The 15804-nt window shown below is 39.6% G+C and overlaps 2 protein-coding genes across 4 annotated transcripts in view; both read left to right on the top strand.

The window, feature by feature from the left end:
- The window catches only part of SUSD6 (sushi domain containing 6), a 55507-nt gene extending 43616 nt beyond the window's left edge, over positions 1-11891 (top strand). For all 3 annotated transcript variants that reach the window (XM_081937760.1, XM_081937761.1, XM_081937762.1), the window contains exons 4-6: positions 2630-2768; positions 7908-8335; positions 10094-11891. In XM_081937760.1, the coding sequence (XP_081793886.1) occupies positions 2630-2768; positions 7908-8335; positions 10094-10119 (593 nt within the window). In that variant the 3' untranslated portion in view covers positions 10120-11891. The remainder of the gene's footprint in view (positions 1-2629; positions 2769-7907; positions 8336-10093) is intronic.
- Positions 1-15804, top strand: part of PLEKHD1 (pleckstrin homology and coiled-coil domain containing D1) — a 283969-nt gene that overhangs the window by 129747 nt on the left and 138418 nt on the right. The window lies entirely within an intron of this gene.

Raw genomic sequence — 15804 nt, 5'->3', positions numbered from 1 at the left:
CCTCACAGCGACTCCAGGCAGCTTATAAGCAATAAAAATACAATATGGAGGGAAAAATACAATAACCACTCACTCGCCCCCAGTGACAACACACAGTCAAACAAGCCATTTGATGGTCTCCACTGTGCAGTATATTCCCCATGTAATTCAGAAAACTGTAATTTGCAGAGATACAGAAAATGTTTCCTAATATCTGCAACTTTTCTGACTCCCTGTCTCAGCAGCCCCCGACTTTTTGGTCACAGGGACGGTTCCATAGAGAGTTTTTTCGTGGACCAGAGGGGCCGTGGTTTTGCGTGCTGCCTGCATCCTGCAGATAGAGCTATACTTGATAGCGCGGCCCGGTTTCTGGTATGCTGCACCCCAGTGCTGGTCCACAGACTCGGGGTTGGGATCCCTGCCTGATACTGCAGGCGCAAACATATAGACATATGTAATTTCTGCAGAACATTTCAAGAAGGGGTGATTATTAAAATTAAAATAATAAAAAGGTATTTCACCTATATGCTGAATGCTTGCTTCTGAATTTTTAATTGTTTTTTTTTTTTTTAAAAAAAACCAAATCTGTAGCCATTTCCTGGTCTGGGGAAGATTTTAGATCATGTTGGTTGGTAATTCTGTATGTTATTGCCCAATACGTGTGGAAGACATAAGACTGAATATGGATACATTGGAATGGCTCCACTTTCTTTGTTGCAATGCCTGGCTCCTTGTACAATACCATCCCAAAGCATTAAAGGCCCCCTATCTATGAAGACTTGACTCTTTCCCTTAACCCTGGGTTAGTGTGTAGTGACCCTCTTTTGAGAATTTGGATGAATGAGAGTTATATTTCTATTGCTCTCTTGGGTTGTCTTCTGGAGTAGGTGGCTATATTACGTTGAATAAATTAAATTTGTATCTCTTTTTGGTAGGTTATGATAAGTTTATTATTTTAATATTATATGCCGTTTATTCTAAAGTTGGGTGGCTTCAGATTTTTCAAATTTGACAGGTAAATGAAGCAAGTGCGTAGCAATTAAATTGTAGAAGTACAATTAGAGGAAGGTATTTTTGATCCAACTTGACCATAGTTTGCTGCAAGGGAATGTTCTTTGACTCTCTTGAAAAAAATGTTCTCAAAAGCAACTGAACAATTGTGTCTTGCAAGATTTTCAGTTAGATAAGAATTCATTTCCCATAACATGAAGCAAAAAAAAAGGAAGAAAATATTTGTCATGTTGCTTTAATTGGCCTGGATCACTGCAGCAGCAGGAGGAGAGGAGGAGATGTCACTTAATAGAAATTTATGGAAAAAACCAAAATCCCTGAATGAATGCTGAAGCTGAAATGTCTGTATTTAGTGGAAAAACTGAGCTTGGGACTTTTTTACCTTCTAAAAACAAAGCTTTTAACATAATAGGAATAATACCAATCTCCTTATTGTCAAGCTTTGACTTGACAGTGGAATGTTCCCACAACATTCTGCCTATAATTTCCAGTAATACTGATTTAGTCATACAGTCATATTCAAACTTACAATTCAACTGCTTATTTTTTTCCTCTTGGAATTAAAAAATAAATTTCAAAAATGTAATCTTGAATATATTCATTATAGTTTTGACTTACATCTCAATAATGTTAAATTCAGTTAACCTAAAACAGTGATGGCGAATCTATGGCATGCGTGGAAAAGAGCCCCCCCTCCCCCGGAGGCTTCAGGGACCATCCGGAGGCTTCCCTGCAGCCTTCGGAACGCTTAAAACCACCCTCCAAGCAAACCGGAAGAGACTTCCGGGTTGCTCGGAGGGTTGTTTTAAGCGTTCCGAAGGCTTCAGGGACCGTCCGGAGGCTTCCCTGACTCCTTCGGAGCGCTTAAAGCCACCCTCCAAGCAACCCGGAAGTCACTTCCGGTTTGCTCGGAGGGTGCTTTTAAGCGTTCCGAAGGCTTCAGGGAAGCCTCTGGACGGTCCCTGAAGCCTCCTGAGGCCTTCCGGGGGGGCGGGGGAGGCTCTTTTCACCCTCCCCAGGCTCCTATAAAGCCTCTGGAGCCTGGGGAGGGTGAAAAAAGCATGCAAAAATGGGGGGGGTCGTGCGTTGTGCGCGCATGCGCACTGGGGGGGTCGTGCGTTGTATTATGGGTGCGGCACGCCCACACACGACGCCCCTGCGCTCCCCCCACTTGTGGCACGCGAGCCAAAAAAGGTCCGCCATCGCTGACCTAAAACAAGAAGCCTGGGGTTATCAGACAGCTAAGATAGCCTTGGGAGTTCAGTTGAAAGCAACATGACTCGACAACCAGGTACAGTCTCTCTGAGAATGTTTCTCTCTGAATGTAATTGCAGAAGATTTCACCCAAACCAGGCTTCCATGTGAAGAAAACTGCCTATGCAAACCTCTTACTGTCTGGACTGAGTCAGTGGTGGGATTCAGCCAGTTCGCACCACTTTGGGAGAACCAGTTGTTAACTTTCTGAGCAGTTTGGTGAACTGGTTGTTGGAAGAAATCATTAGGGCAGAGAACCAGTTGTTAAATTATTTGAATCCCACCATTGGACTGAGATTATTCAAGAATCCTGCCTTAGTTATAGGAAACAGCTGCTTCCTAAAGAGAAACCATTGACTTGCTTTTTGTTTATTTGATATTGTAGATAAAGGTTCTCCTCCAAGTGTAGGAGTACCCACCTTATCCATAGTGGCTACTACAGCAAGTTCAGTCGCTTTCATCCTTCTCCTAGTTGTATTGTTTGTTTTGCTACAACCAAAACTGAAGTCATTTCATCACAGCAGGTGAGTTCTTCAGAATTTGTGGGGGCTCCTCAGTTAAAGAGATTTGGGGGCGGGGGGAGGTTGTGCTTGATATTAAGCAGAGGCGGCCATTGTGACTAGTTGGGTATCAGGTGAAGGCTGTATCTGCTGGAGTTGATGCTGCTGCTCACTTTAGTAAATTGGTAGGATTAGAGTGGTATGTATACCAAATCAATGTCCAAAGTAACCTAAACCATGCAAATTAATGGTCAGTGTTCTCAGAACGCTTCATGTTACAGTTGACTTAACTGCAGAATAGCCTGAGAGATAGCACAAGAGTTATGTATTGCAACCACTAAAAGGTTAGAATAAATCCTCATTTTGATGGTAGAAGCTATTTGGGAAGGTGACATCATCATCAGCTGCCTTTGAGGGGCAGATGTTTATGCATGTAAATTGGATGGGGAACCTGTTCAGATGCTGCTAGGTCTTGACATCCACAGCTATGCCAGTGAAAAATAAAGAATGCTAGAAGTTAGTAATATCTAGAAAATTTCAGAATCCCCACTCTTGATGTAAACGCTTATAAGTACGCTATGGTGACATGTGTCTCATTATTTTATTGGCCCAAAGTCATGCATTCTTTTTCTGATTGTTCCTTACTGTCTTCTTTTGAGCTTTTCCTCCAATCTCTGTTTTTTATACTTCAGGAACTCATCCTGTTAGGCCAAAAAAAAAAAAATATTTCCTTGGGAAAACTATTTCCGTTTTGATCTTGAAGATAACAGTCACAAATCCAATTGCAAAGGAATAGCTGGATTCTGTGGTGTAATACATACATGGTCAAATTCTGTTTTCATTTCCAGGAGGGAAACATTAGATTTTTCTAAGTACATTGCTCTCAATAGATCCTAATTGTCAGGGTCTCTTCTAGTAGAAACTTTACCTAAGGTTTATTGGAGGGATTCAAAATATCCAAACTAAAACATTGTGTTTTCCAGGCTATCTATATGGTCAACAGGCACCGTTGTCACCTCTGTTACTCTGTTACTCAAAAGCCAAAGGAAACCCTGGCCTTCCTTCCATTCTTGGAGCTGGGAAAAGGAATCTGCTTTGTTTGCTCCCTGCTTGCTTCAAAGTTCCAAGGCTGGGAGGAAGCTTGGAATTCCTTGAGCTCAGACTGTTGCAGTATGTTTACTCTTGGCAAGCACAATATGGAAACAGCACTTTGGGGGAAGAGGGAGTTTTGTAAACAGGCTTAATTAGGCTGGAGATTTCATTGATTTTATTTAAAATGAACAGTTATCATCACTTCTAGTAGGTACTTCTATAGTCCAGACTACTTGTGTATTGTTCTCTGAGATAAAGAGAAAAAAAAAACAGTTTCCTGCAATCTTACTTGTCTAATTAAAAAAAAAACAATTGGCCACTCCTAACATACAATTGTAGACACATAGTAGTTGTTTGCCCTCTGTTCTTATACCTGAAGCTGGAAAAAACTTGATTCAGGATAGTAATGTCTCTTAATGAAGAAGATAATGCAACTTCAAGGTTGCATGCCCATCATATCCTACAACATTATTTAATGAATAAAACGATTAAAACTTTGTGGTGTTTTCTTTGAGTGGATTATGATAAAAGCACTACTTTGTACCTTCATGGCGAATTCCCATGGAAAGTTTGCCCCATCTGTTTTTCCTTGTATGATTTGCTTTACTATCTTAAGGTAGTAATCAGAGGAGTAATATTTATGTTTAATCCAAGTAGTTCTTTCTCTCTTCCAGTCTCTTATATAAAAAGCTATGAAATTTAGACAAGATCCAGTGGAATTGTTTATTCATAACTGCTTTAAGTTCTCATTTGCAATATTAGTGACAGTTCTGGCCTCTTTTTTAATTTTCAAGAATTTTTTTCAAACATCAGGATCTTTTCCAACAACTCTTACTTACGTGTTATATGGCAAAAATAATCATTTAGTCATTCTGGTGTGCTGACTGATTCTGCTTCTATACCAGGGGTGTCCAAACTTGGGAACTTTAAGACTTGTGGACTTCAATTCCTAGAATTCCCCAGCCAGCATGGCTGGCTGGGGAATTCTGGGAGTTGAAGTCCACAAGTCTTAAAGTTCCCAAGTTTGGACACCCCTGTTCTATACTGTTGAATAATTTATTTTTCAACAGTAATGTTAAAGGACCCTGTACCTGCGGGAAAAAATGCTAGGGTAAATGTGATGCTGCTGTCCAATTTCCTCTGTTTTTCTACTCCCACAGTTCAGTAACATTGTTTTTTTCTCTAGCCTTTTTGATCCTCCAACTTCTACAGTCATATGGTTTAACAGTAGGCAATTTTGTTGGCAGTGTGATGTCTCTCCACTTTAAAAGTTTGTCTAGATTTGTCATAGCCTCCTAGTAGCTGGTGCTCCTTTAATTATGATTATAGTAACCAATCCTTTGGATTTTTGATCCAGGAAGATAGTATGTGTCGCTGCTGCTTCACCTGTTTGCATTAGGTGATCTTGCAAAACGAAATATTTTTTTTTGTATTTTGAATCAGACTGGCTTTTCCATTCTGTTTTTAAAACTTGAGCAAGGAATTCCTTAAGCCTTCCTGACTTCTATCCACCAGGTCGTATCACTTCAATCTATTTGAGGTTATCAATATTTTTTACAGCAAATTCAATTCTAACTTATGTTTTCCAATCCAGCACATTTCATTTTATGTTCTTCATATTAATTACCTAGATAGGCTGATGGTTTACAATCTTAGTACGCTCCTCTCCCAGTTTTGAACCCAATGTGTTATTTCATATTTCATTTTAACTAGATGCTTCCTAGATGTCATAGAAATTCTCAAAATATTCAGATAGAGTAGTCAAGCCCTTGTGTTTAATAGCTATCTGCAGTTCATTGTGGTTCACACAGAGATATTAGTATAATAAATAAAACCAAAATCAGTGGCTTTTAGGGGACCTTCTTGCCTTTTCAGTTATCCATGTAATCTGTGTAATACATGCAATTGTTTGCTAGCTTGAACATCTGGAATGCTTGGCACTGTCAGGTTTTTTGTTGTTGTTGTTGTTTTAAATACAGATTCCTATTTATGATTCTCTGGCCACTGCTGTGTTTTCCACATGAACTGTCAGCAGTATTTTAGAATATCATCCTTTGCAAAATACGATATAGTTCCACAGGTATTTCATAAATTCCTGCAGCTCTGTTCATAGCAGTATTTTCTAGGGCCCATTTAACTTTACTTTCAGAAAATGTCTGACTCTACACATTTTATACTGTGTTATAAATCAAATGGCCGTGCTTGAAGTAGACTTCTATATATTGTATTCACTTTTCAGATCTTGCTCAGTTTTGTGAAATGTGTTTGGTTGTAGGAAATTCAGATCAATGTCTGGAGATTTTACAGTTCATTTTTCCAGTACACTTTGGCAAGAAATACAGGCTGCACAAAGTGGTAATGTTGCCAGTCAGTCTAGTGGTTGTTAGGTAGTTGCTTGGTGAAAAAGCTTGGATGCAAGACAAAATTCTAAGTATTTCTAATTATGAAGTCCCTTTAAGCAGAATTAGATGTGTGACTCACAGTTTACCTGGCAGACAGTATCTGTCAAGTTAGTCCATAGTTCTGACTCCAGCAGAGAGGGCTAATCTACAGAATTCTAACGAATCTAATGTTAGAAAAGAATATACGCTTCCTTAATTGACTGTGGGCCCATGATAGCATGAGAAATTGATTATCAATAAAGCCATTCTGTTTCTCTTTATTTAATTCTAATGTAATTTGCCATTGAAATGTAATAACCAAATTGCATCTAACCTCTCTTAACATATTTTCATCTGCATCCAGTATTTTAGCCATAGTGCAATTATATAAATTATACAAATACTGATTATTATCTCTGAGCTCTGAGATAGAAGTCTTATAATTCTATCCCAGCTCATTTATGAATTTACTAGGTGGGGATAGATACATTTTTACAGAGTCTCTTATTTCCTCTTTTACTTCTATCTTACGTTGTTGGGTTAAGCCTTACTGGAAAAATAAGAGGGGCTTTTAAATCTGAAATATCCAAAAAGGTTTTGTGGATCCCAGATTCGCCTGGCATTGTCATGCCGCTGTAGTTGGTTTGACAAGATGGCAGACATTTTCCCTCCAAAACTTAGAGCTGGAATGGGAGAAATCTCACTATGACCATAACGATTCCTTCCTATTTCTGCAGGTTTAAACTGGAAACAAGGTTGAGTCCCCTCATGCTCACCAACTAGTACGGTAGTGGCATATTGATCGTAGAAAGTACTTTAAAGCCTAATAATGTCTGTGAGGGAAACATCGTAATGAAACAGTGGGAATATAAAGTTCTGAAGTAACATGTTCAACAAATTTAACATAATGTTAAATGCATAAAGGGCACCTGAAAGCGTATAATAGGAGTATATCAGTCTTAATTGGAATGAAGACCCTAGTCCCTCAGTATTAAACAAGAAGGGTTTATTTCAACATAATTTTTGTTCAAGAATTTTAGGTCCAGATCTAAGTTAACAACAATTTCATAAGCACATCGATTTTAGGAAGGAAAGTTTGTGTTGCTCATTAAAGAATTGGCCTAAATAATCCCAAGATGAACCATATCTGTATTTTAGGCTTGTTAAAACCTTCTCCCATTTAATGTCCTATAAATAGATACATTGCGGGGTTTGTGTATATATGTGCCTTTGAGTCAACGTTGACTCTGGTGACTACCTGGATAAGTGCCTGCAGTTTTCTTGTCAAGATTTCAGGAGTGGTTTGCCATTATCCCTTCCTAGGGCTAAGAGAGTGTGTTTGGCACAAACAAGGTCACCCACCTTGTGCTTTCACGTGGGACTAGGAACTCATGATCTCCCAGTTTCTAGCTTGGTATCTTAACCACTACACCAAATTGGCTCTCACCTTACAGTTCACTAAATATCTGATGGCTATGCTAGTTTGAAATGGTGCTTGAGAATTCTAAAAAATTACGGTCCTAAGACATTTGGAGGAATGATTTGGAGAACAGGCATGGTTTATTACTAATACCTTTATCTCTGAAACAACAGTGAAGCAAATAGGATTACTAATCTTGTACATGCTATTGTTCCATAAAATGCTGCTTATGTCATTGTGCCTAAATATTTCTTTGAATTCCAAACACAGGCGTGATCAAGGTGTTTCTGGGGACCAGGTTTCTATTATGGTGGATGGAGTTCAGGTAGCTTTGCCATCTTATGAAGAAGCTGTCTATGGCAGTGCTGGAAACTGCATACCCTCCTCAGATACACGGATACAGATCGTCCTTTCAGAAGGAGCTGGACAGAGTGAGGCAAGGGAAATGCAACAGCCACCACCAGACCAAGTGGGTCCCAGTGGCTTTATTAGGGAGGATGAAACCCCTGGACGCTCTGGATTGTGTGAAGCTGGCAGCTCTCACCACTCAGAAACTGTTCTAGTGCATCAGGCGACTACATCTTCATGGGTGGCTGGCACATCTAGTAGTAAATCTGGGCACAAAGAGACTTCAGACTCAGAAAACAGCGATGTACAAAGCCTTTTATCACTTGCTTCCTCAGAGGAATACATGGATGGTAAGTAATGTGAAATAAGTCTTGAATCTGAATTTATATAACTGGAATAAAAATGTATGTAAATCCTACAATCTCCATTTATTCCTTCAATCAAGAAATTACAAAACGTAGCATAGTCTTCAGAGAAAAACTGTTTCAGAACCTTTTTATTACCCATCACCTATCTATCTTTCTGATTTATATAGCCGTCCATCTCAATATATGACCCTGGATGACTCACAAAAAATTAAAAAGAGTAGAAAAACATCAAAACAACACAGCAAGTTAAGAACAACGTATAATCATGTATAAAATCTACAATAAAAGTCATAGTAGAAGCAGTCACATCTGACCATCACTCTCAATGCAGCCATGGGACAGGCTCTACTACAATCCCAGGTTCTCACGCACATTGCAGAACCAACTTTTCAGGACCTTGTGAAAAGCCAGAAGAAGCCACACATGTTGTGTTTGGAGTAGTGCAATTCCCAAAGCCAGGTGTCCCTAAGACCACAAACCACTCAATTTTGCTTGGGTTGAGCTGAAGCCTGTTATTCCCCATCCAAATCCCAGAGCTTCCAGGTACTGAGATTGGACCTCCACAACATCACTTCAGGTAGAAATGTAAGCTGGGTGTTGTCAGCATACTGATGGCTCCTACCACATATCATTGGATAATCTCATCCATTGGCTTCACGTAGATGTTAAACAGCAGTGAAGAAAGTACCATAACCCTGTAGCATCCCACACAGAGATCTCCTTCCTAATATATTCCCCCTAACAACTCCATAGGGTTGCCCATTAATAGATTTAATTGCAATTTTCTGTGCATTTCACAAAAGTACACAAACCAAAGAAAAAACGAACCCTAGTCTTGCATTCAGGTTTTACTAATGCAGGATTCTAAGATGCACAATTTATTTCATCTACAGTCTTTATTTATTCTGGTATAGAAGTTTAGAAATCCAAAACTAAACTTGCATGCATTTTGAACTCAAGAATACTTTAATACCTATTGAAAATACCTATCAGGCCTTCCTCCATTACTTTTCTGCAGCACTTTTACATTAATGGGCGTCACCTGACCACAGAGTTATTTATGCTTGGAACTGGACAATTTCTCTTCAGGCAGGTCACAAAAACCTAACCCTAGTGCATTTTCTTTTTAAAACGAGGAGGGAAACAGTGTGTTGTTGTTTTCAATCAGCTAGCTAATATGTAAGAGTGGCAAAGCCACCCAATAGAATGACTGGAGATTGTGGATGGTAGTGACATGGACCTCCAGGACAGAAGCTATGAGAAGGCATCCCAGGAGGTGACAGAAGGGGGAAGTTGTTCCAGTGAAAGTCTGCCTATTCTACAGCACCAGATGACATAGTGCACAATTATTTTACAGTATTTTCTCTAGACCAGAAGTTCAACTGACACAGGGCAAATCAGTCTCTGACTGGTACAGTTCCCACTATTGGAAGGAGCCTTACTTAGTCTGATCCGAAGATTAGGAAGAATAAATAAGCTTTGTTCTCTTGTCTGAGTCAATCCAAAGAAGCTCTTATTATTAGACTCTAAGGGAAAGGCCTTGCAAAAACACAGCCAGTGAAAGTTTTAAAGAATGCCAAGCATATATAGAAACTTGGCTGGTTAAACAAGAACTTTTGTAACTCAAATGGACTTCATAGACTTCTCAGATCCTATCAGGGCTGTGCTGGGTTGCCTCTGAAACCTGAAACCGAATAGAAAATTGATCTAACATCCTTTTCTCTCTCTCCCTCCCTCCAGATATTCCATTGTTGAAAGAAGCATGAGGGTTACAACATTCAATCAAGAGTACGCTCTCTAGTTTCCTTTTCGGAATGATGAGCGCTTCGTGCTGGCTTTCCCTTCCCTGAAGTGCTGCACCCTGAATATTTCTAGAAAATATTCCTTAGTTGAAGATCCAAAGGATGCCATCAAGACACCACCTTCAGTGCATCAGTGGGATGCCCCGGTGCCAGCTATCTTCTCCATCTCATTCTATAAGCATTAAAGGAGGGCTCTAGAGACTCAAGTTCCTCCAGCCTCTCCTCTTTCCCAGACAGATGACTTTGAGTACAGTCTCTGGAGAGTTGCCATTTACTTGTGCCTTGCTCCTTCTCACACTAGCTCGCTGCAATTTCTCATAGGCCTTGCTAGTTTCTGGACGTCTCAGAAAGCAGGGTCAAACCACAGCTTGCTTTGTTTTGGTGCAGATGGTTTTGTTCTATTTATTAACTACATTATGAAGGCAAGAAGAATGCCTTGAGATGGCCTGAGTGGGAGGGAGCTTATAAAAGTCACACATATTGGTTGTAGACCTCAGGTATTGAAAATGGTATAACCCATAATGTAACTCCACATCCACACATGAATAAGCAGTGCTGGCTGTGTTAAAGGGAATTGCTACTGGCCATTTTAGGAAAATAGCTTAGGCTGCTACATGTGCTTTGTTTTCCTCAAGGGTGAAGTGACTGTACCTCTCATATATTTGCATTCATTCTTTTCTTTTTTCATTCCACCACATCCACTAGGACATTCTTTATCTCTTTTAACACGCTGTGTGGCATACACTGAGGGCTGCAGAAAACTTTGAGAAATTCCCTTGTATGTAGCCAGATTTAAGAGCACTTGCATGGCTAAGCCCATGGCCTCATACTATCAGCAATACTGTGGCCGTATTACAGCTGATCCAAAGCCTTCCATCTTTGAGTATATGATTGGTTTAGTCTCTTTCAAATATCAGTAGAACATCAGTGTGTTGCGTTTGAGTAGCATTGTCACCTGTCACATGCGTTTCTGTATCAGCTCACCAGAGTGATTTTGGCATTTCTACTTTATTTTGTTGCTGTGGTTGATTTCTGTCCTTGTAGAGGTATTGCCAGGGCCTGCATTTTCTTCAGCTAGCAACTGTTAATTTAAAGTATTGATCATGGTTAGCAAGTATTTAGCTTTTGAAATTGGTATGTCCAATTGCCTTGAATGAATTAGTGATAGCCTGCCTTAAAAAAGAGCCATACTGCTGTTTGTTCAGATGCAAGATCCTCCCTTCCTCGACATGCTTTATTTTGTGTGTGTGTGTTGCCTTCTGCATGCTACTTCCACTTGGAAACTTCTTACTATGCAGGGAACATGCTTGTTTACCTCACGTCCTCTCGCACAAGTCTGCTTTTGCTCTTGTTTTTCTAGCTATCTGTGAACGTTTCTTGATGACATTATGGAAGTACTGATTCAATAGCTTTTCTTCAAGTGAACCTCCCAAATCAAGACTTTTTGTGTGATTTTCCCAAAGATTTGTACAACAGACGTAAGCAGCTTAAGTACCAGTTCTCCACCTTGTCCCAGCCCTGGGGACATGCCAGCTGCGGGCATAAAAAACTTGGAATGGGAAATAGCTTTTGCCTCTTTGGATGGCCGCCCATAATCCCTGATTTAAGGTGGCCTGCACAAGCTCAGAATTATGAATATTCCTGCAAATATTCCTGACAGAAATTTAACATTGAAAGCAAATACTCAGAAAACCACAGCTTGCATTTTATCAAATAATAAAGGTAAAATATCTGACCTTTGTGAATATATTCCTGCAAATTTGTAGGGTAATGTATATGACAATCTTAAGGTGTATAGTAGAATTTGCTGTGGCAATGTGACCAAGCTTTAGAACTCTGCATGGTTGTTGTTGTTGTTTTATCCTTCAGGATGTGCAGAAGTACTGAGTAAACCAATAATTTGCTTGCTTTTAATAATGTGACAGAGGCAAACAATTCTGGATTTTCCTGGGGCCTGATACTGGTATCAATATATATTGCATTGCCTTTGATTCTGCTCTCTTGTAAGTGAATGGATACATATCGAATATATATACATACAGTGGGGCAAAAAAGTATTTAGTCAACCACCAATTGTGCAAGTTCTCCCACTTAAAAAGATGAGAGAGGCCTGTAATTGGCATCATAGGTAGACCTCAACTGTGAGAGACAAAATGTAAAAAAAAAAAAACCAAACAATCACATTGGCTGATTTGGAAATAATTTATTTGCAAATTATGCTGGAAAATAAGTATTTGGTCAGTATCAAAAGTTCATCTCAATATTTCGTTATATATCCTTTGTTGGCAATGACAGAGGTCAAATGTTTTCTGTAAGTCTTCACAAGGTTGGCACACACTGTTGCTGGTATGTTGGCCCATTCCTCCATGCAGATCTCCTCTAAAGCAGTGATGTTTTGGGGCTGTCGCTGGGCAACACGGACTTTCAACTCCCTCCAAAGGTTTTCTATGGGGTTGAGATCTGGAGACTGGCTAGGCCACTCCAGGACCTTCTTACGAAGCCACTCCTTCATTGCCCGGGCAGTATGTTTGGAATCATTGTCATGTTAAAAGACCCAGCCACGTTTCATCTTCAATGCCCTTGCTGATGGAAGGAGATTTGCACTCAAAATCTCACAATACATGGCCCCATTCATTCTGTCCTGTACACGGATCAGTCGTCCTAGTCCCTTTGCAGAAAAACAGCCCCAAAGCATGATGTTGCCACCCCCGTGCTTCACAGTAGGTATGGTGTTCTTTGGATGCAACTCAGCATTCTCTCTCCTCCAAACACGACGAGTTGTGTTTCTACCAAACAGTTCTATTTTGGTTTCATCTGACCATATGACATTCTCCCAATCCTCTTCTGGATCATTCAAATGCTCTCTAGCAAACTTCAGATGGGCCCGGACATGGACTGACTTAAGCAGGGGGACACGTCTGGCACTGCAGGATCTGAGTCCCTGGCGGCGTAGTGTGTTACTGATGGTAGCCTTTGTTACGTTGGTCCCAGCTCTCTGCAGGTCATTCACTAGGTCCCCCCGTGTGATCCTGGGATTTTTGCTCACCGTTCTTGGGATCATTTTGAGCCCACGGGGTGAGATCTTGCGTGGAGCCCCAGATCGAGGGAGATTATCAGTGGTCTTGTATGTCTTCCATTTTCTAATTATTGCTCCCACAATTGATTTGTTCACACCAAGCTGCTTGCCTATTGCAGGTTCAGTCTTCCCAGCCTGGTGCAGGTCTACAATTTTGTTTCTGGTGTCCTTTGACAGCTCTTTGGTCTTCACCATCGTGGAGTTTGGAGTGTGACTGTTTGAGGTTGTGGACAGGTGTCTTTTATACTGATGACAAGTTCGAACGGGTGCCATTGATACAGGTAATGAGTGCAGGACAGAGGAGCCTCCTAAAGAAGAAGGTACAGGTCTGTGAGAGCCAGAAATCTTGCTTGTTTGTAGGTGACCAAATACTTATTTTCCACCATAATTTGCAAATAAATTATTTCCAAATCAGCCAATGTGATTGTTTGGTCTTTTTTTTTACATTTTGTCTCTCACAGTTGAGGTCTACCTATGATGCCAATTACAGGCCTCTCTCATCTTTTTAAGTGGGAGAACTTGCACAATTGGTGGTTGACTAAATACTTTTTTGCCCCACTGTACATCTCATTACACAGAAGATGTTCCAGTAACAGAAAGCAAATGTGCAGGAAGAGCCAGCCATAAGTAATATTATACAGATGCTAATAAGGCTGTGCAAATCATTTGAAAGAGCTGCATCCAGATACAAGTCTATGTACAAAATTCCTCAATCAAACAAAAATCTTTTTGCCAAGTTTGTGCTGCCGTTTCCAGCTATCTCTACCTGTTTTTCCCCTATAGCTACTTTAGTGAAAAGAGGAGCTTTGATTGAGATCCCACAAAGTTAGCAGCACTTCTTTTGAAGGAGTTTTACCATCCTAATGGCCAGGGGCCTATAATTTTTTTAACCAAATAACCACAATAAGGTTTATCATGCTGTATAGGTCTAGCTATTGTGGTTTATAAACGTTGGTGAATGATTTATCATGGTCTGTGAACACAGCCAATTAACTTATTCGGTAAGATTAAGTAACTGTGGCTCAGTGCAGTGGTAAATATTTTGGTTGAGGTGGAGATGTTTCAAAGTATATAGAGTGACATTTATCTAATACCAATTTCTTTCTGGACTCTCATGACTGGATTAGCCTTGAATATGAATCTTCTTTCTCACTCAGCTGTGCAGTTTTTAAACCATTGCATTTTATGTAAGAACTCTGAAATAATGTATTTTCATTCCATCAAACAAAATTTATTAATCCTGTGTTTCCATTCAAAAGAAGGGTTTTGGTGGAGCAGATCATATTGTTAGCTTGGATGCTAATGGGAACCATGCAAGGAAGGCATGTAAGCACTGGCATCCTCCCTTTTTAATATGTAGCCAGCATGTTCTGTGTACTGCATCCGTATTCTCTGGAAACCTTTAGTATAGATAATCTTTATAAAGGATTTGGGTCTTAATATTTTACCTGAATAATTTATAGCTGGATTTTGTGATTTTTTCAGGGCAAGAAATAGCTTTCTTTTGTAGAAAACTGAATTTTGAAGATCAATAAAAATGCCATCTTCAAAATTGTAAGTTTCTTTTCCCTTTAAAATCTAATATTCTCAGGTTCTTGATCTGATTGGCAAATTCATATAAAGCAAAGATACCAATAGTTGTTAAGTATATGCTGGGGGTATCTGCTTAAGATGTAAATGAATAGAATATTTTTTTAATTGACATGAAAGTTCTTGACGCATCAAAGAGCATTAAGTAGTTGGAAGGGCTGCTACTCCAATACTGTGTAGTTCTTAGGTGCCTAATTGTTCATTTAACTTTTTGCAGCCTTTTATAGGGAGAACTAGATGCTGCAAGAGCACATTTTGTGCCTTGCAGGAATAAAACGTGGTTCTAGTTTTTAAAATGTAAGCCTTTTCTGAAACTTAAGTCTCCTGGTTAAATTTGTTCTTCTGATGAATGAATGCTTGCCATTCCATCCCCCATTTTATTACAAATCCTGGTTGGTAGATGAACCCATGAAACTGCCTTAAAGTGACTTAGATTGGTCTGTCTAGTTCATTGGTGTTTGTTTTTTTGTTATTCCGAAGGGTTTTTTTTTCATTCCAGTAGTTATCATAGGAATGAGTTGGTGAACATATGGATCTTATGTCAACTGTAGAAATTAACCATAGGACCTTTTTCTCTTCCACTGAGAAAAGTTATTTCCTTATTCTTCCACACAAAACATCCTAAAAACAAGACATTTAACTTAAAACACAGTGCTGCTTTTCTGTGTTAAATACCTATCATGTGGATTGATGCGCACTATAGAAAGCTGCCATTTAACGAGGATGTGAGGCCTAAGCACTCCATTTTTCTCATATATTAATGATCAATATAATATCAGTACCTTAAAACAGCTGCCACTCTTATTACCATTGCAAGACTAGATCTGTAGAGGACACATCTTTCCCAGCATTTCCTCTTTTGAAGGAAAAGCTGAAGCTTGAGAATCCATACCTGTTAAAATAAACAGGACTACCAAGTTCCTTTTTTATTTTCTTGCCCTTGTTTTTGAAGTTTCGTATAAAATAAGAAGTTGGGGAAGAAG

This window comes from Natrix helvetica, assembly GCF_964273705.1.
Source record: "Natrix helvetica genome assembly, chromosome: 1".
Classification (NCBI taxonomy): domain Eukaryota; kingdom Metazoa; phylum Chordata; class Lepidosauria; order Squamata; family Natricidae; genus Natrix; species Natrix helvetica.
This window is presented reverse-complemented; position numbering and strand designations above follow the sequence as displayed.